Genomic DNA, 19,431 nt, shown 5'->3' on the forward strand with positions numbered 1-19,431 from the left:
GCATGGTAATTTGATTTACTGGTATTTTATATAGATGTCTTACATCACTGTTCATAAATTAGGTTAATTTGGGGTTTTATTTTCTCTATCACTTTTAGTATCAAGCTTATTACCCAATTAAGGCCTTAACACATCCCGGAGGAAAGAAGTCTGTTCAATCCTGTAACCCTAGATTTTCAAAATTATTTGATTATAAAATCTGCATTTTATATGACTTGTTGATATTAAGTAAAAAGTCAAACGATAGGGAGAAAGTATTTACAACAGATACACCAAGGGATTAATAGTAAAAATCTATAATGAAAAACAGTAATCAATAAGAAAAGAGAAAGCTGTCCTACAAGAAAGTAGGCAAAGAACCTGAACAAGTAATGAACAAAAGAAGAAATCCAAATATTTGAAAGGATGTCCAGTCTTATTGGAATAAAACCATTTATAATTTTTAAAAATAAGCAATTTGCTCTCATTGAGAAAAATTAGAGTGACTGTAAATATCTAAGATTGGCAAGGATCAGCTTTTCCCACCACCTGCTTCTGTCATCATATCACCTCCTTTTGACCTTGTCTCCCTTTTCTAAGGACCCTTATGACGCATTAGGGCCCAGTGGGGTAATCTCTTCTCCTCAAGATCCTTAATTCAGTCACACCTACAAAGTCACTTTTGCCACATGAATTAAAATTCTCAGGTTCCAGAGGTTAGAGTGAGACTCTCTTTGAGGGTGGAGGAGGCATTATTCAGCCTGCATGATTGTTCTGGCAAACCGGTGCACTGCTGTTTGGCCCAGAGAAATGTTTGCACATCTGCAATAAAGGTGTATGCACAAGGCTATTTGCCTTGGGGAGAAAAAGAAACAAATTAAACACTCAACAATTGCTAAATAAAATGGAGGACAATTATAGCAGGGGACACTATGAAGCGTTAAGTAAAATTTCAATGTGTGTACTGTCATGAAGTCTTGTTTCATGAGGAAAAGTCAGTTGACATTATAAGGTGGGGCAGAAGCAGGTTTATAGTTGTGAGTACATGAAACAGCATCTATTCTTGTATTAATTAATTATTGTAGTATTTTCCATACGAATAACTGTAAACTCATTTTTGCCCTACCTTGTACATTTATATTTAAAATAGGATATACTTTTTATGTGCACATGTACAAATATAAACACAGAGAGCAGGACTTGTGTCTTGGGAGAGAATTAAAAAGACAGTGACTTTATATTTTACCCTATATATTTTATATACTCTATATATAATGTCTTTATATATCGTTTGTATAATAAAAAATAAGTTTACTGCAAAAAACGCAAAGGAAATAAAATAGAAAATTCCAAATAACTTTGTAGGGAAAAAAGGACCATGAAATTGGCAGCAGAACTGTTCCTCAACCAGGCAGAAAAGTTTTATTGGTTTTATTTCAGTTTAGCTATAAAAGTGAAATGAAATCACCAAAGCAGAAACCAAAAATGTACAGAGACTTACTACCAAGCTCTGATTTCCACGTTTCCTTCGTATTAGCTAAAGATTCATTGTTAACTTTGAAAATGACGAGAAACCAGAGGAGTGGCTGTCAAGTACCAGAGTCCTGTGAAGGCAGAAGGCTTGAGGACACCCCAGGGGCCCCGGGTTCATGAAGCGGTGCTTCCCTTATTACACGGGGTACAGTCCTATCTGCTCCACCTCATCAGGTGGGGCCGAGGAGCGGGTTCTCAGACCCTCATCTCTGGGATTTCTTCGGTAGCTTCTGGAGCCCGACATTTAGTCCGTTTAAGTAAATGTTTGTTTGCTTAGTGGCTAAGCTAGTGAGGGCTGGCTTCCACCCGAGGCTCTCCCACTCTGCCCTCGCACCCCTTGGAGCACCAGGGTACCCGGCTGCCTTGGTGGAGGAGGGGCCTGCTCCCCCGAGGGTCGGCAGCACGCCAGGCATCCTACCTTGTTGAGGGTGTTGAGGGCCGCCTGGGCCGCCGTGAGCGCTGGCTCTGCCTTGGCCAGGTCCTCTTCACAGTCCTTCTGCTTCTGCCTCACCTCCAGCATGATGAGGGCCACCTTCCGCTCCTCCTCGTCTGCCGCGGCCTTCTCCCGGCTCACCTTGTCCGTCTCCACGCCCACCTCCTGGATCAGCTGGTCCGCATCCTCAGTCTTCCGCTTCAGCTCCGCCTCCTGGGTGGCCAGCTTGGCTTTCAGGTCATCCACCTGCAGTGGAGAAGCGCCAGGCTGACTGGGAGGAGAGGGACTTCGGACACAGCCCTGGGGATCTGACCCTGCAGAGCAGGGAATGCCGACTCCTGACGCAAGGGTGCAAAGCCAAGCTCTGAGCTGGGACCGAGCGCTCCGACCCGGGAAAGGAAGGGAACACAGGACTCCCTCTTCCTCTCCCCCTACAGTCAATGTGGTGGAAGGTTCTAAGCAATCCATGATCTCGCCTATCTTTCTCCTTGATGCCCAAATGACTCAGCTGCTTCTCACTGACATTGGTGCCTATGTCTTATAAAAATTCCTGTGCCTAACATAATACTTTGCACACAGTAGGTCCTTAATAAATATGTCATTATTTAATTGAAATTGGCCACTGTGGAGTAGAACAAGAATTTAGCAAGTGGTAAAAATGGAGTGTCTATTGTGTATCCCAAGAAAGTGACAACATGAACAGACAGTGGCTAGACTGACATGTAGATGCAGAACTCTGAGCTACAGCCTGTAGCCACCTGCCCAGGAAACCAACCTGTCACCTCCACTACACTGCTCAGGGTGCCAGCCTGCTGTCAGTCAGACTTGCAGGAAGTCAGGCAACTGTTTAGGTAACAGTCCAAAAAGACAAACAACAACCCCTGTAACAATTGCCCCCAAATGGCCAAGACTTGATTAACAACTGACAGCTTCTTTAATTTTTGTCTCTGCTTCCAACATAGGAGCAACCAGAGGAAGTCAAACGTGCACCCCTGACGGATCACCCAGGGCGCCCCCCTTCTCATCAGCCCACCTGCATCTGCCCCAGGCCAACAGCCTCCACCAGGGCCCAGCTGAGCCTTTCCTTTCTTCCCACGATACAGCTCTCCCACTCTTCCTGCCCTAGAGTCTCAGCCAAAACACAAATGAAGGTGGCTGGCTCCCCTGCGGGAGCTTGTTCTCATTTGGTTGGCCTTCATTTATTTCCACAACCCAGGTTGACCAAGTTGAAGTGGGACAGCAAGAATCTCAATGGTCCAGGCCAGCTGGGTTCCCCAACCAGCCTCCATATTTATATGCATTTCGGAGGCAGTGATGGGACTATCAGCACCCAGGAAACTGTCTATTTCTCTGATCAGCTGGAGAAAGAGGAAAGGTTTTCTATGTACATTCAGTTCTGCAGAATGCAGTGGTTCCCAGGGTGTGGTTCCCACACCAGCAGCATCAGCATCACCTGGGCACTGGTTAGAAATGCAGATTCTCTGGCCCACTCCAGACCTGCTGCATCAGGGACTCTGGAGGTGGGGCCCAGCAATCTGTTTTCACAGGCTTTCTGGGTGATTCTGATGCTCTCCAAGGTTTAAGAATCATGGGCCTAGTGTTATGGCCGTTTCGCATGCAAAGCGAAGACTCAGATCTATTTATTTCTGGAAAGTGAAAAAGCCATTTATATTTGCAATAAGGCGCATAAACTTTGCATTCCAGAATGACCTCTTGTCTCTCACTTTTCTGCAGCCTCTTTCGCGCAACAACCCAAGATTACTTCAGAGCTCCTGGAACACGTTGAACAGATTCAAATGCTTTATGATGCAAAATACATGAGGAGAAATATAAAGCAGAGGCTTAGACGTGCTGATAATTCCCTTTTCATGGTAGATCAAAGGGAAAGAGAAAGAAAGCAGAAAAAAAAAAGAATGCTCTTTAATTTTGTGTATTCATGGAAACTGGGGACTTTGCATTAACCTCAGATGGAGGCCTGCTCCCTAGAACACATCTTATATCCCCATGTCGGGGGTTAATCCATTTCCATCTCCCGTCGCTCAGCTGCGGAGTTCTTTCTACTGGGACAAAGATGCAATTGTAAATCAAAATGATTGAACCATATAATCACTCCAGTCAGCAAACACACCAGTAACTTTTTGTTCCTTTTTAAATCTTGGAAGATTTGAGAAAATTGAAGTGGTTTTTCTCTTTGTTGTTTGCTTTATTGATTGCAGATATGGCTTGTGACCTCAGGCCTGAGGTAGATAATCACCTGCACTGTGAATGGGAGCTTTATAGCTTTTAAGCTGTGACATGGGGTGACATGAGGGTCCCACTGGTCAGAACTAGGCCATTTCCCACAAAGCCACAGAGAGGGCATAACTCAGGCTCACTTCATGGCTCTTCTGCAATAGAACAGGACATCAAATAGGTTACTTACAATTTTTCTCTCCTCCTTTCCCTTACTCAGAACGTTCACGCCATCCTCTGGATCTCTACTTATTCAGACCCCCTCCCCCACCTGGACAGGAAGAGTGCCACGAACATGGGAGAGCCCCATGAACATGGAAGAGCCCCCTTCCCTCAGTCCTGCCAGCTCCATGAATACTGACTGTGTGTGACAAGTGGGGGGATGTTGTCTAACTGGGGGTGATGACAATACTGTGGTAAGAGACCCTCCCTTCTTCAAGGATCAGGTACATGATGCTAAAAAGAGAGGTCAAGCTTCCCAGGACCTTCTCTTCTCCTGAGAGCTCTGGAAAAAGGAGAGGGAACCCAGGATAATCAACAGCAAAAACACTCCGCTGAGGGTTGGAGGCCTAGAGGTATCTTCGTTCTTAACTCAGTTCACAGAGCTACCCCGCACTTTCTGATAGGAATTCAGACTTCAAGCAGGCTTTCCTCTTAGACATGGCTGCTTCCATCTGTATTAGATCTTTGTTATGCTTGCCTGTTCTGATAACACAGCTTGATTTTCCTTCAGAGAACTCCCCCTTCCCAAGTCCTTGTAGGTTGGGGGGGATTGACTTCAGCGGTTGTCATTCAATCCTGGCTTGGCCAATGAAAGTATCCAACTGAGGGTAAGCCAATGACCCAAAGAGGCCAATTAGAACCACTTGCCATTAACCCAGGAACTTGGCTGAAAATACCAGGAAAGAGGCCCTCCTTTCTATACTGGGCTTGCAAAGCAGACAGAATGCAAGCAGGGCAGCTGCCGGCCTGAACAGGGGCATCTAGTGAGTATCTAGCTCCAGCCCTGTCCAAATTAACCTCTATCCCATACTTCTCAGTGACATGAATCATTTTATTTTATTTTATTTTATTTTATTTTATTTTATTTTATTTTATTTATTTTATATTTTATTTTATTTTATTTTATTTTATTGACTTGTCTAAACCAAGTTTAGTTGGATTTTGGTTAGTTGCCATCAAAAGGGTCCTAAGAAGGGCAGCAGGATACTAATATCTAAAAATATTCTCTTTTTCCCTCCCCTCCCCTCCCCTCCCCTCCCCTCCCCTCCCCTCCCCTCCCCTCCCCTCCCCTCCCCTCCTTTCCTTTCCTTCTTATCATTTATGTTTTGTTTCTTTTTGCTAAGTGAATCTGACTTAGTTTTTCTCACTTGCAACAAAAAGAGTCCTGAGAACACATCATGGTAAATTATTAACTGTAAGCTTCAGGTAAATTTGGTTGAGATTTGAAACCCTAAGATAAACTGAATGTAAAAGTTCCCAGCTTGACAGATTTGCTGATTAAATCCTATATGCAGTAGCCTGTAGACCTTTTGTGAACATTTTTTCAATCCAACAGCCCCACTTACTCATGGATACTCCTGAGTTAGATACAGAAGCGAGGACGACAGTGGGTTCTGAGGATATCAGTAGGAGATGAGGTAAGACCCAAGTCAGGGTTGGGGGTACTGACTATGTGAAGAGAGAAAACAAGTTATAACAACTGTGAAGACTTCAGCTGGAGCTGAAGCAAAGACAGAAGATGCCACCTGAACACCGGGAAGGACCATCCATCCATCAGCAGAGCCAGTGGGAACTGGTGGCCCCACCACAGTGTTTCATCAGCTGCCTCCTGAAGCCTGACATGACTACAGACCCAGGGGGAAAAGACCCTCCAGAAGAAAGCAGCCCAGGAGAGCTAGAACTCTGAGCTGCTGCCCTCCAAAGCCTGTTTTTAACTGAAGTCATCAAGTCAGCCCAAAATGCAATACTGGGAGCTTTCTGCTCTTGAATGAAAAAGACGGATCCAGAGCTGAATTAAATCCAGTTATAGAAAAATAAAGTTACATTTCTGACCAGCTGATGCTAAGCATGAAATTATATCTCAAGTTTATAAACTTTAGGTTATTATACAATTCTTAATTGTTGCAATTATTACCATTATCATTACCACTTCTGGTACAACTATTATTGTACTAGTACAACTATTATTGAATAGTTGTATTGTACAACTATTATTGTACTACATAAATTTGGAGTCTGTCTGAGCTAGAGCTGTGAGATTCATGCAGTCTACTCCCACCAGGTTATGAACACCAAAACGGTTATAATTGGGCAGTAGGATAGTGATACAATATAATTTAAGTCATTAACCTTATGTCGGGTTATGATGATGTACTTCAGTCTTTCTACCAAAGGAACAATTCCTGATGAAGGGCTTCTATCAGAGTCAGGGACCCTAGATACCATTTTTATAAGAAGAATCTGCATCATAATGACCAATAAGTATGAAATATATAACATGTACATAGTTGGAAGATCCACCTTCCACCCCACTCTGAGCTTGTAGGTGATTTAGAACTTGTTCAATGGTTATTTGCCCATCCATCTATCATATCCCATCTACCCATTTCTAGAATGCCTCGTATGTGCCAATGAGTCCTGATTTCTGCCCCTGAAGGACTGGTAATGGTAAGACACAATACATGCGAGAGAAGAAACATAATTCAAGGATGGAACCACCGAGAAGGGACTGATGCATAGCTAGTCAGAAATTAGAAAGGGCTTCTGGGCAGTGGGGCAGCAAATTATTTAGATCTTAACAGTAACAAACTGCCGAGGTGTGGGCACACATAAAGACACAGAGCTGTGAACTACTTGTGGACTATCGTGGGAACTACAAATAGTACTGTTGGAGTTCAGGGTACAATGTGGTGGAAGAGAGGAAGAAAACAGTGGAGCAATATGAAAGGTACAATTTTGAAAGTTCTAAAAAAGATCAGGGAATCTGAACTGTAATGTTTAAAGCATTAAGACCTACAAGAGAAAATACTCAGACTCCTGGCTTGAGCAAAGATCACTCCGAGAGCAGGACAGAGGCTGGCCTAGTGTGTGCTGTCTGGTTTGGTGATCACTAGCCACATGTGGTCAATGAGCACTTAAAATGTGAAACCATGTAGAAAAAAAGGGAAAGTATTTCATTAACAATTCTTCTACACTGATTATCTACTAAAATAATATTTTGGATATACTGGGTCAAATAAAATATATGATTAATGTATATGACAAAGTTGTATATAATTACAATTTTCTATTAAAAGAAAATTTGCTTGTTTCCTTTCATGTTTTTCGACGTAGCTACTAGAAAATTTGACTCTGCATACACGACTCGCAGGATATCCCTACTGGGTAGCACTGGTCTAGTGCTGCGTACAGTCCGGGAGGTGAAGGAGAGCGCTGTTCATGAATCACTGCATTTATTCAACAGACATTTACTGAGCTCGCTCTGCCCAGGTGCTGTTTCAGGCACACCAGTGGATAAAACAGAGAACTCTGTCCTTACAGAGCTTGCATTCAACAAATGGAGCGAGACAACAACGAAAACCCCACACAGATAAGTAAACTGTATGTTAGGCAGGGGTAAGTGCTATGGGGAAAGGGCAGATAGAGCTGAATGAGGGGTCAGGAGGGGTCTGAGGCTACCATCTAAAATGCGGCCATCAGGGTTAGATTCGCTGAGAAGGTAAGATCTGAGCAGAGAACTGAAGGACATGAGGAAGCGGGCCGCAGGGAGTTCAGAGGGAAGAGCATCCCAGGTGGAGGGAACAGCCAGTGCGAAGGCCTGGTATGTGTGTGGAGAGAGCAAAGAAGCAGCGCGGCCGGAGGGGAATGTCACGGGTGGGCGGCAGCAGGTGAAGCCTGAGAGGTAACAGAGCAGGGGCTGGGAGGAGCCTTGGAAGCCCTGTCACGAGGGAACTGAGGGCCATCCCTATCTCAGGGTTTTGAGCAGAAAAGCGACATGATTTAATTTGTTTTCAGCTGATCACTCTGGCTGCTCTGTTGATGATGGACTACTGAGGGGCAAAGATAGGCGCAGACACACAAGTCAGAAGGGAATCGTGGCTTCCAGGTGAGACGGCTGTGCTCAGATTTGGGTGGTGGTGTAGGAGGCGAGAACTGGTGAAACCCTGGGCATAACTGAAGTTAGAGCCAACAGTGACTTCCTGGGCGTAGACTGAGAGAGAAAGAGGGGAATGAGAAGCCGAAGATGACCGCAGGGATTTCGGCCCCATGAGAGGTGCAAGAAGAGGTGGTGGGCAAAGCAGGCTTGGGAAGGGGGAGAGATCGGAGAGTATGATTTATTGAAATAATCCAGATACAAAGTGTCTAAATCAAGACATTGAAAATGGGGGCTATAGCAAGAGGGGTGCACTTGAGAGACGTTTAGAAAACTAACAGAATTTGTTAGTGCTTAGACGCGGGAAGCGAGGAAAAGATGAGGAAAAGACGAGTCAAAGACAATGCCCCAGTTTCTGGCCTAGTAACGGGCAGGTAGAAGTGTTCACTGAGGGAGGGAACACAGGAGAAGAAACTGACACTGATGCCAGGACTTGGGATTTTTCACTAACTATATGCAGACGGAGCTGGAGTCACCAAAATACAACCAGGCGTCTCCTTGTTAAATAGAGATCTTCTGAAACAGGAGCACACACCTATGCTTTCCTCACTGTCTGCACAAAGCGGAATGCGGGGTGCTGCTCTGTGAGAGCGTAAGAGCTCGCACACATCGCTTGCTCCCCAGCGAATATCCTCTACACAGGCTGATCAGCAATTCCCAGGGGAAAGGCGGGTAGGGGGTGGAACACTGCCCAGGGCGATGCAGAATGTTCTGAGGGGACAGTAGGTGGGGGAGAGGCAGAAGGAAGAGAAGGGGGGAGATGTTTAAAACAGCTGGTAGCACCGCATTCTGGGATTCTTTCTCATGCTGTTTTCCACACATTTGGGGACTGACAGATGCAGAAAGTGATTGAGGGAGAAGATGCCACCTTTCTACTGCACAGGTGGACACCAGGTCAACCGCTAAGACCTGGACTGGGATCTGTGTATTTCAACTGGCCCTGAACTGTAGCTCTAAAAAAGGGTTTGGTCATGACATAGATGGGAAGAAAGTAGCATCATAGGTCATTGTCACACGCCATTTGCTGACAAACATTGAGTTTCAACAGATGTCTCACTATGTCTGAAGGTGAGTAAAAAAAAAAAAAAAAAGGTCTTTATATAAACACAGAATGAGGGCAGAAATAGCAGCTAGAAGACTCAGAAGAAGGCAGCTCTGAAAAGGACCCAATCCTGGATCTAGAAAAAAACACTAAGGGAGCTGTTTGGCATCATCAGGAGAATGGTTTCTATAATATAGTTGCAGAAAAACAGGCTAAAATGAAAAAGCAATAGGGAAGGAAAAAGGGTGAGATGAGAAAGGGCTGGTAGGATGTTAAAAATGTAGCAGCACAACTGAAGTCTCCACTGGAAGCCCAGGAAGCAGAGCGGTATCACACGCTGTTGAGTTAGTGTTGCTGAGGACAAACGTGAAAGGCTGCCCTGGAGGGCAGGGAAAAAGGCCAAAGGGGTGCAAACCATGGGTGACGAGGTAGTAGATGTTGGCACGGGGAGCCCACCCAGCCAGTCATTGCTCCGGGAGGAGGGGCCAGAGCAGGTGGACAAAACCACAAAATAGAAGAATTTCTCATTAGAAGAAAGAGTAGGACTATAGACTGCAAGGGGCCCAATGCATCCCACTAAATGAACTGGAATCCTTTAGATATTTTACATCTGTGAATCAAGAAACTGAAGTGGAGAAAAAGCACAGGTCAGAAGGTTGTTCATGACAGTTATTCCAAAGGCGAAGCTCTGAGAAAATGATAGTAAATGAGAGGCCTATACATCTACAGGAACGTGGAATGTCCAACAGGTAAAGTGATCACAATTTTAGTTTAACTGTGCAAATGAATGAAATTTCATCACCCTAATGAGAGACCGGCTCTGCTGCGGGTAAACAGAGCACAGGAGGGGCCATCAAGCATCGACAGTGTCTGATGGGATGAGCAGGGGCAGAGGAGGCGCTAGAGCTGTCCCCAGCTCTCAAGGGAGGAGTAGTATATTGACTGAAATAAACTTATTCCTTCTGGAAAAGTAGAAAATTATAACAAGGACAGGACAACAGGGGCCTTCTTTTGATGGCCAACCAACTAGAAGTGTACGAGGAAATGCATGAAATGAGACAGGATTTGTTCAAGAGTTAGGTTCCGAGGGCACTTTGACAGATAATACTGTAAGACAAAAGAAAGAAAAGAAAATTGGTAGAGCCCTGTGACCATTTCTTCCAACCATTCATCTCTTTTAGTCTTGAAGATGGAAGGGAAGTGGACTCGAGAGAAAGCAGAGCAAGAGGAGGGGGTGATAGAGAGGGAGAGAGGAGCGGTGCTCCCGGGATTCCAGCATCGGTGAGAGGGAGCTGACCAGGCCTGAAGGGAGGGTGTGCCCTTCTGCTGGAGAGTTCAGCCTTAATTCTTGGTACCGTTTCTGATAATACTGGGGCCTCCCGAAAACCATGGATGATTTTTGGACAAGTGTGATGCCTCCAGTTCTCTGAAAAGCGGCTGCTCCCACTTGCTCTCGCCCCCCCCCCCCCCCCCCCAGGCAGGAGAGATCGGAAGGATGCCACTACCTGGGCAGAGGTGCTGTGGAGCTTCAGCAGCCCATTCTCAAGCCGCTGTGTTCTGGACGTGAGCTCTTCTGCATTCCTGCGCAGCAAGCTCTGGTATAGTCGGATGAACTCCAGAAACGATTTGGGGGTTGTGTAGTTGTAGCGCTGCTCGTTGTTCAGGTAAGACTGGGATGTTTGGTTGACACTTGTGTGGACAAAAGCCATGAACTTGCTAATCGACTGCTTGACTGTGGGCTAAAATCAAAGTGTAGGAAATAAAGAGATAGTCTTACCATGAAGACTGGGGGTAAGTGCTCCCACCCCCTATTGCTTCACTACATGCAAAGTTGTTCTAACAACTCTATCCCAGCCTCAACTTGGACCCTAGAATTCTGGACATGGAATTCCTTGTTCCCTGAGGTTGAAAGAATCTTAAGGAGTGTCCCCTTCTCCCTCTCACCTCAATGCCCTCAGTGTCCTGCAGGAAGCGGAGGCTGACAGACTCCAATGCCTGCTGAGGCCACTTGTGAAACCAGTTGATGGCCGTGCAGTTCACAATGGCCGGGAACTTCCTGCTGCGGACCCTCAGCTTGTTCCCCACAGGGGAGAAACAGAGAGTCACCTGAGAAGTCAGCAGGGCGGGAGAACCAAAGAGGTATCAGAGAAGTAGCCGTAGAGAGAGATTCAACCTTGGATTCTTAATTTCCTAGGAAACTGAGAGACACATCCAACAGAGACAAAAATCTGTATTATAATTGCTAGCCAGACTTTCTGGCCAAGAAAGTGGAAAACTTAGACTATGAGGCAAGAGGGAGGCCAGTGTCCATGAGGCAGCTGAGAAGGGCACCCCTGCCAAGGCTGACAGGGCACTGCACCCTCACCCTCCCACTCCCAAGACAATCAATTAGGACAGCTGTGTCCAAATATTAGTAGGGGCCTTCAGGAATCATCTCTGGTCCTGTCTACCCTGGGCAGTAAATCCTTCTATACCTTCAGTTGTCGTCGGACCCGATCTATAAAGAATTTCCAGCAGTTCTCTCTGTTGTCAACCAGACCTTGGCTCTTGACTTCATTTCTCACACTGCTTATGATGTTTTCAACTTCATCATCAGAGTAGAGATCTGGGATCTCTCCTAGGAAGAAATGGAGCACAGATGGACAGCTTTGACATCTGTCTGCCAGAAGCAATTGGACATGATATTATTCGACCTTGGGACACAGGTCCTTTGGATTTTAGACCATGTTCCACCACTTTTGCTGGTGAAAATGAACAGACAGAGTATCTCCTCCAAACCCAGGCAGGAAAATAATCCATTAAAGGATGGAACAGGGTATATGGCACTCTCTTGTCCTGGGTTAGTAGCTGGTAGCCCAAGAGCTTTCAATTGCCTTTTCCCCTTTTGCTTAAAGCGTGTATTTACTAACTACTGTTCTAGAAATTGTGCTTGTAAGGAGCTTAATATTTAGCAGGAGAAATAAAACAGATATAAAGTAGCTATGAGACCTGGTGAAAAGGGCCACGAGAAATATACAGGTCAGTCCATATATTTAAGAAGAATGAGCTGTCACACTATGCTGAACACCTGGAACAAACACAAAATAGTATTAAATGTAAACTGTAATTAAAAAATAAAATTAAAAAGGAACAAGCTATCCCTTTTTATTAGAGAAAGAGGGGAGAGAACAGGGGTGACTTCATAAAATGTAGTGTAAGTACGACATCTTAACTCAGTGGGGGGAAGATGAACATTCAATACATAGTGTTAGGAAAACTGGGAGGTAAAAAAATTTATGGTTGGACCTTTATGTTCCACTGTATACTAAGATAAATCCAAACAGAATAATGATTCAACTATAAAAATAAAATAATAAAAATGATAGGAAAATATTTTAAAATCTCTGCGTGGGGAAGAACTTTCTAACTATAACTCAACATTGATATTTTTAGAAGATAAATCTGACACATGTAAATTGATAAATTTTATATAAAAATTAAAAATATACATGGAATGAAAACACAATAGGTAAAGTACAACGGCAATAAAACAAAACTCCAAAAAACAATTAAGAAAAAATGCCCGGCCGGCGTGGCTCAGCGGTTGAGCATTGGCCTAGGATCCGGAAGATTGCCGTTCGATTCCCGGTCAGGGCGCATGCCGGGGCTGCGGGCTCGATCACCAGTCGGGGGCGTGCAGGAGGCAGCTGATTGATGATGCCTCTCTCATCATTGATGCTTCTCTCTCTTCCTCTCCCTTCCCGTTCCTCTCTTTGAAATCAATAAAGATATATTTTAAAAAGATTAAAAAAAAAGAAAATATATGCTTTCCAAAGAAGACATATAGCTGGCCAACAGGTACATGGAGTGATGCTCAGCATCACTAATCATCAGGGAAATGCAAATCGAAACCACAATGAGACACCACCTGACACCAGTTAGAGTAGCTATTATCAAAGAGTGGAAACAAAAAAACAAGAAATAATCGGTGTTGGTAAGAAGAGAAAAGGAAACCTTTGTCCACTGTTGGTGGGATTGTAAACTGGTATGGCCGCTTGGAAAACAGTATGATGGTTCCTTGAGAGATTAAAAATAGATCTACCATATGATCCAGCAATCCCACTCAAGGGTCTATATCCAAAGGAAAAGAAACCATTATCTTGAAAAGGTATCGGTACTTCCATGTTTCTTGCTGTGCTAGTCACAGTTGATAAGGTATGAAAACAAACTAAGTGTCCATTAATGGATGAATGACTCAGGAAAATACGCTGCATAAATATCCACAGGAATATTATTCAGCCTTAAAAAGGAAGGAAATTCTGTTGTTTGTGACAACATGGATGAACCTAGAGCATATTATGTTAAGTGAAATAAGCCGGAAAGGCACATATTGCCTGGTATCATTTATATGTGGAATCTGAAAAAAAAAAAAAGTAAAACTCATAGAAACAGTAGAAAAGTGGTTGCCAAGGGCTGAGGGGTGAGGAAAATAGAGAGATGTGGGTAAAGATTGAAATTTTTATAAGTTATGAACAGACTCTCAACTATGTTTTCTATCCAACATTATATGGATGTCCTAGGTTATGCAAAATGTTAAGAAAAAAAATTAAATGTATAAGGATAGTTAAGGAAATAATATAGTCATCATTGTTCAAAATAAAATTTTCTAAAACATAGAAAATCTAAGAGAATATACACATAAACAATCAGAACTCACAGCCATGTTCAACAATAGGCCTGCTGGATATAAAATCAAAATTGGAAATAAAATGGCATTTCTGCACTTCAGCAAAAATGTTTTTTAAAGTTATTTAGAATACCAAAAAATGTAAGGCAGGCATTCATAAATAGACAAAAAGATGTGCTAGCTCTTGATGTAAAAACTATAGCATACTGTTGAAGGGCATAAACAACCCCTAAGTAAATGGAGAGAAGTATTGTGTTCACGGGTGGACGAGTCAGTATTGCCAGTATCATGAAGATGCAGTTCTAATAAAAGACCAGATAGGGTTCTTTTCTTGATCCTGACAAGCCTACTCTTAAATATATATGGAAGAGCAGTGGGTAAAAAATGGCCACAATATTTGTGGACAAGAACCAGCAGGAGGGATTCTTCCTCCCAGAAATCAGGACTACCCATAAAGCTACGTTAGCTGAAACGGCATGAAATTGGTGCTGGTGCAAAAAAAAAAACGGAACAATAGAGCCAAACGCTGAGAAACAGATCCAGATGTAGATAGGAAATTGTCATTAAAAATCAGTGTGCAGACGAGGGGTGGACCAATCAATAAGTGATGTCGGGGTAATTCAGTATGAATATGAAAAGATAAAATTAGAACACCATACGAAAATATGTTCCAGGCGAATTAAAGACGTGAAAATGAAAAGTAAAACAGTCATCATTTAAGTTAAAAAATGAGGTTATTTTTATGGTGTTGAGCAGGACAAGATTTTTGAAAAACAAGGAGCACAAAGCATCAAAAAGAGTATGTTTTACAACATAACCTAAAGCAGCATGACAGAGTCAAATACAGGCTTCAAGAAGATACTTACAACCGGTGTAAAGAAAAAGGGATAGTATCCAGAATATATAAGGAACACTTACACATCCACAAGAAAAAGACAAAGAACCCAAGAGCTAAAAGGAAACATGTAAGTGGGCAAGTCACAGAAGAGGAGAAGCCACTAAACACTCGAGAAGGTGCTCCAAGGTCCCAGTAATACGGGAAGGCCAGCAATGGTATTTCCTTTCATACCCATTGGGAAAACTAATGTCAGATAAGGGATGTCAAATGTTAGGGAGGTTAGGAAGAAACAGGCACTGGGCAGACAGCAAATTTGTGCAGCTACTCTGGAGAGCACCACGGCACTTTTTAGTCAGGTCGAAATGCACAAGGAGATAATTCATCACCTAAGTTTTGGGCCCCGACTGTAAGGAAACTTGCACATGTGCGCCAGAGGTTTCTTCTTTGCAGCCTTGTTCACAATTGCATGGGTGACTGTTTCATTGCTTTTTGTATATCCAAAATATTTTGTAAAGAACCATAGAAAAACATAAATGAAAAGAGTGAATGTGGGTGGTGAGGATGTGGACACTGTGAGGCAGAGTCAGAAATGGAAAGGAGAGGTAGAGCAGAAAGATTAAAATGCTGGCTCAGAAACCGGGCTCCTAGCTCGATGGAAGAGTTGGCCTTGGGAAGGAGGGATGGTAATGTGGGGGGAACGGAGAAAGCTGAAGAAATGGAGGCAGGTGGGGAGGTATAAAGATAGCTGTGTGGCTGATATGAAATAACAAGATTTCTCAATGAGAGAGACGAGCTTGAGGGAGGTAAGAGTGAAGGTAGAGCTGCTATAGCTAAAATCTGAAAGCGCTGGATCTGATGTTACGGTGAGTGTGGTTCACTCTAGAATATTCTGAGAGATAGGTCAGGCTCTCTCACCTCCCCAGTACGAGGCTTTCCGTGGGTGTCGAAGCTCCGTGGACCTGGAATCACATACAAGCTCCTCTCTGAAGGTCTCCACATTCACTGAGCCTCTTCCTTCCTCCGTAACCACCACAGGAAGGTTCTCATCACAGGGACGTTAGAGACGGCAGCAGCCGCTGGGGCCACCCTCCCCCTGCTACTTCCCCGTGGACCTGGGGGAGGTCCTCACGGGTCGGTGCTTGCAGAGGGTCTGCATCAGGGTGATCGGGAACTACGATTCTCCGCATCCCCGAGGCTGCTGCCCTTCCTTGAACTACTGTATCTGGAGGAAACTCATGCTAACTTTCCCGCAATGTCTGGCCTGCGTGGTTTGACACTGCTAATTTAGCCAGGCATTTACTAAAAGTCTTATAGTAATTAGACTTGATCATTTAAAAGGTCCAAATAAAAAAAAGATTATCATGAAAATGATCATTTACTTTTTCCCCCTTAATTGAGTGAACTTGATTTAATTTCCATTATTAAGATATCTCATAGCATGCATATAAAACAGCCTGTGCTATCACTTGTCAAAATAAATATCTCATTAATAGAATAACCCATTTCAGATTCATTTGATAAAAAGGGGTCAGAGAAAACTGCTAGGAAAATGGAATAATATTTAGCATGTGTTGGGATTCAGTAAGTTCAGGGCAGTCTTTAACAGAGAAACACTCGGGTAGAGTTGGCATGAGCCATGCTCCTCTAGCTTAAGGGGCTGGCTGCCTGTTGTGGCCTGTACTCTCTTCTCCTTTATAACCTGCATTTACTCATCTATTAATATCTTAGAGCCCTCCAGTGAGAAACTGGATTCCCTTTGGCCTTATCATTTGTAATAATGGATCTGCATTCTTCACCTTTCTCTTATTTAAAATATGTAGGTTTTATGACTATTTGGTGTTTTATGAAAAAGATCATGGACATTGAGGAAGCAAACTATGGTCTACAAGCTACATCTGGCCCTCTGCTCCTTTTTTTGTGGCCTGCAAGCAAAATAAGGTGTTTGCAATTTTTGATGATTGAAAAAATTAAAATAATAATATTTAATGACACATGAAAACTACAAAGTTTAAATTTTATTGTCCATAAATAAAGTTTTATTGGCCATGGCAACATTCGCTCATTTAGGTACTGTCTGGCTGTTTTCACACTACAGTGAGAGAGTTGAATAGTTGTGGCAGACACTGTACGGTGTGCAAAGCTGGAAATATTTCCTTTCTGGGTCTTTATAGAGAAAGTTTGCTTACCCTGGGTGATGTGAAACCCTTAGTGTCAAGATGCTGAGAGCCTCCAGGCGATGGAGAGACTTTCCCCCTGGTCTTAGGATGGTGGTGTTTGTTGCAAGATCCCAAGGACCCATAAGAAGAAGGTCACCAGATGGAATATCTGGGGCTAAGCACCTCTGAATTGGGAGCAAGGTTGGCATTTTCAGATTTGTTCCCCCAATTTATCCTGGCAATATTTCTATCCCTTATTGTGTGATGTGGGTAGTCATGCTGGAGCAGGAAACTAGCTGAACTGCCAGAGGGGATTTTGTGGTGACACAGGCAGAGGCCATTTAAATAGTTGAAAAGATTCCTCCTGAGACCTAAAGGTGGGAAGTCCTATTTCTGCCTCCAAATGCTTGTGGGCTCTATGTGGTCATTGACATGTCCCAATATTTGGTAAGTCAGGCTACTCATCATATTCTCTGTGTTAGTCTGGGGCTCTCAGGAGCTACAACTAATTTGGGGGGAGGAGATCCCAACAGTATAAGATGGTTCAGTTAGCTGGAGCTTGGTGATAAAAGCGCAAAGGTGAGGGTTAGAGTCTCTATGAATCAGTTAGCTTCATGCTGGCTTAATGGCTTTGACCCCACCTAGGCCTAACATTTTTCAAAAACATTTCTCTGGTCTTGAGGGAGAAAAAGTGAGGGAGTGTGGCGACTGTCTTAGCACCCCTGTCCCTCTCTCCTTGTAGCTGGAAACCTTCTCAAGATACCTGTTCAATAGTAATATCTAGTACATAAGACAGCACATCATTCTCATGGTGTGTACACCTCAGGTTAACAGGTACACTGTGAATACAAATTATGGGCCAGGAGACACGTGAGGCCCTGACAGTATAAATGATGGAAACAACACAGTCTCTACAGAGCGTTTTAATTATATCAGTATCGTTTTATTCCCTAAGCTGGATGGCAGTTATTTAATCTTTGTATTTTGTATCTCTGGGTTATTTAAAAACAGAAACGTAACCAACAACAGACAACATGGTCTCTGCCTTTTGGGAGTTTACAATGTGTTTTAAGGCAATGGTGGTGTGTGCAACCACTGAGTGCTACAGAAACATGAAGGGATGCTTCTCATTGCTCAGGGTGATAGTGGGTCAGTGGAGATTTCCTGGAGAGGTGACACCCAAGGCCAGTCTTGTAATACGGGTAGAAGTTAATCCAGATGAAGGAGAAGGGCATGAGGTTCCAAAGGATCAGTGTGAGTAAGTGAGAAGGTCAGGAAACAGCACAGTGTCATCTCAAGAGGAGAGAAAGTGCGGATGAAAGTGGGGGAGAGGAGGCTAGTAAGGAGAGAGGCAAAGATGAAAGGTCAGTGGTAGCCATGAGAGAAAAGGTATGGATTCAAGGCCACCACAGGGATAAAGCAAGTCATAACCTTTTTTGCTGGTGGAGGATCTTGCCTTCAATAATAAAGTGAGTTGTAATCTTAAAAAACAAAGAAAAGAAAAGACATGGATTCAGAAATGGTAAAGGGGTAAAATTGGTGGCAACTGATGAACTCTTGGATGTAGGTGGTGAGCGAGATGTTAGCAGTGCAGGGAAATGTACAGAACATGAGCTCAAATAACTTGGATGGGAATTTAGTATCACATAAAGGAAAGGAAAGGCTGATTATTCAAGCATGTTTTTTGCATTATCCTTTTGGAATTTCTGTTTGGCAGCTAGAAAGCCAAGCAGGTGCTGGTTTAAATTTTCACTGAGGTTTGAGGATGCATCTAGTGAACAGATCCAGGGAGGCCACAAAGTATGCTTAGGAGGTCTGGTGCATGCTTGACAGCTGCTCTTTTGCCCCACACTTTGTCTTTTTCCTGTCAGGGAAAATGGGCCAGATTTTAGCTTATGTAAAGCATAGATGGCCCATCAGGAAACCCACTTCCAGGTACTCGTGGGAGAAGCACAATCCAGTGCCACATCTGTTACAAATATTTCCAGACTCCACATTTTCATGTGATGTGCACAGGCCCCTAACATGCCAATCTTGGATCTAATCTTAAGCACCTGGGAGATGAGGTGATCTTTTCATGCTCTATATATCAAAAGGGGGTTTGACCCAAATATTAAAAAACCAGTATGGTTCAGAGATGGAGAGGCATCTGACTATACAAGAGAAGAGACACAGTTGTATATGAACTATCCCAACAGGCCACATAGAGGCAGTAGGATACTTGTTTTTGAGCACAGCACGTGCTGACTGGGGCATGGGAGCTCAATAAGTGGTTTTGAATATAGGAATAGATAGAAAGTGACATAGTTGGGCCACTGAAGAGACATCTTAATTTTGGAGAGAAAATTAAGCCTTTTGAAAAGCAAAAGGAAAGTCCCAACATAAAATCCCAAAGT

The 19,431-nt window shown here is 43.6% G+C and overlaps 1 protein-coding gene across 1 annotated transcript in view; it reads right to left on the reverse strand.

Moving 5' to 3' along the window:
- DNAH9 (dynein axonemal heavy chain 9) overlaps positions 1 to 19,431 on the reverse strand; it is a 295,671-nt gene that overhangs the window by 87,355 nt on the left and 188,885 nt on the right. Inside the window, exons 46-49 of the mRNA XM_087825845.1 lie at positions 11,850 to 11,992; positions 11,320 to 11,481; positions 10,881 to 11,114; positions 1,931 to 2,191 (exon numbers count right to left, since the gene is read on the reverse strand). Of these exons, the coding sequence (XP_087681971.1) occupies positions 1,931 to 2,191; positions 10,881 to 11,114; positions 11,320 to 11,481; positions 11,850 to 11,992 (800 nt within the window). The remainder of the gene's footprint in view (positions 1 to 1,930; positions 2,192 to 10,880; positions 11,115 to 11,319; positions 11,482 to 11,849; positions 11,993 to 19,431) is intronic.

The sequence above is a fragment of the Miniopterus natalensis genome, chromosome 17 (genome assembly GCF_054644295.1).
Source record: "Miniopterus natalensis isolate mMinNat1 chromosome 17, mMinNat1.hap1, whole genome shotgun sequence".
NCBI lineage: Eukaryota > Metazoa > Chordata > Mammalia > Chiroptera > Miniopteridae > Miniopterus > Miniopterus natalensis.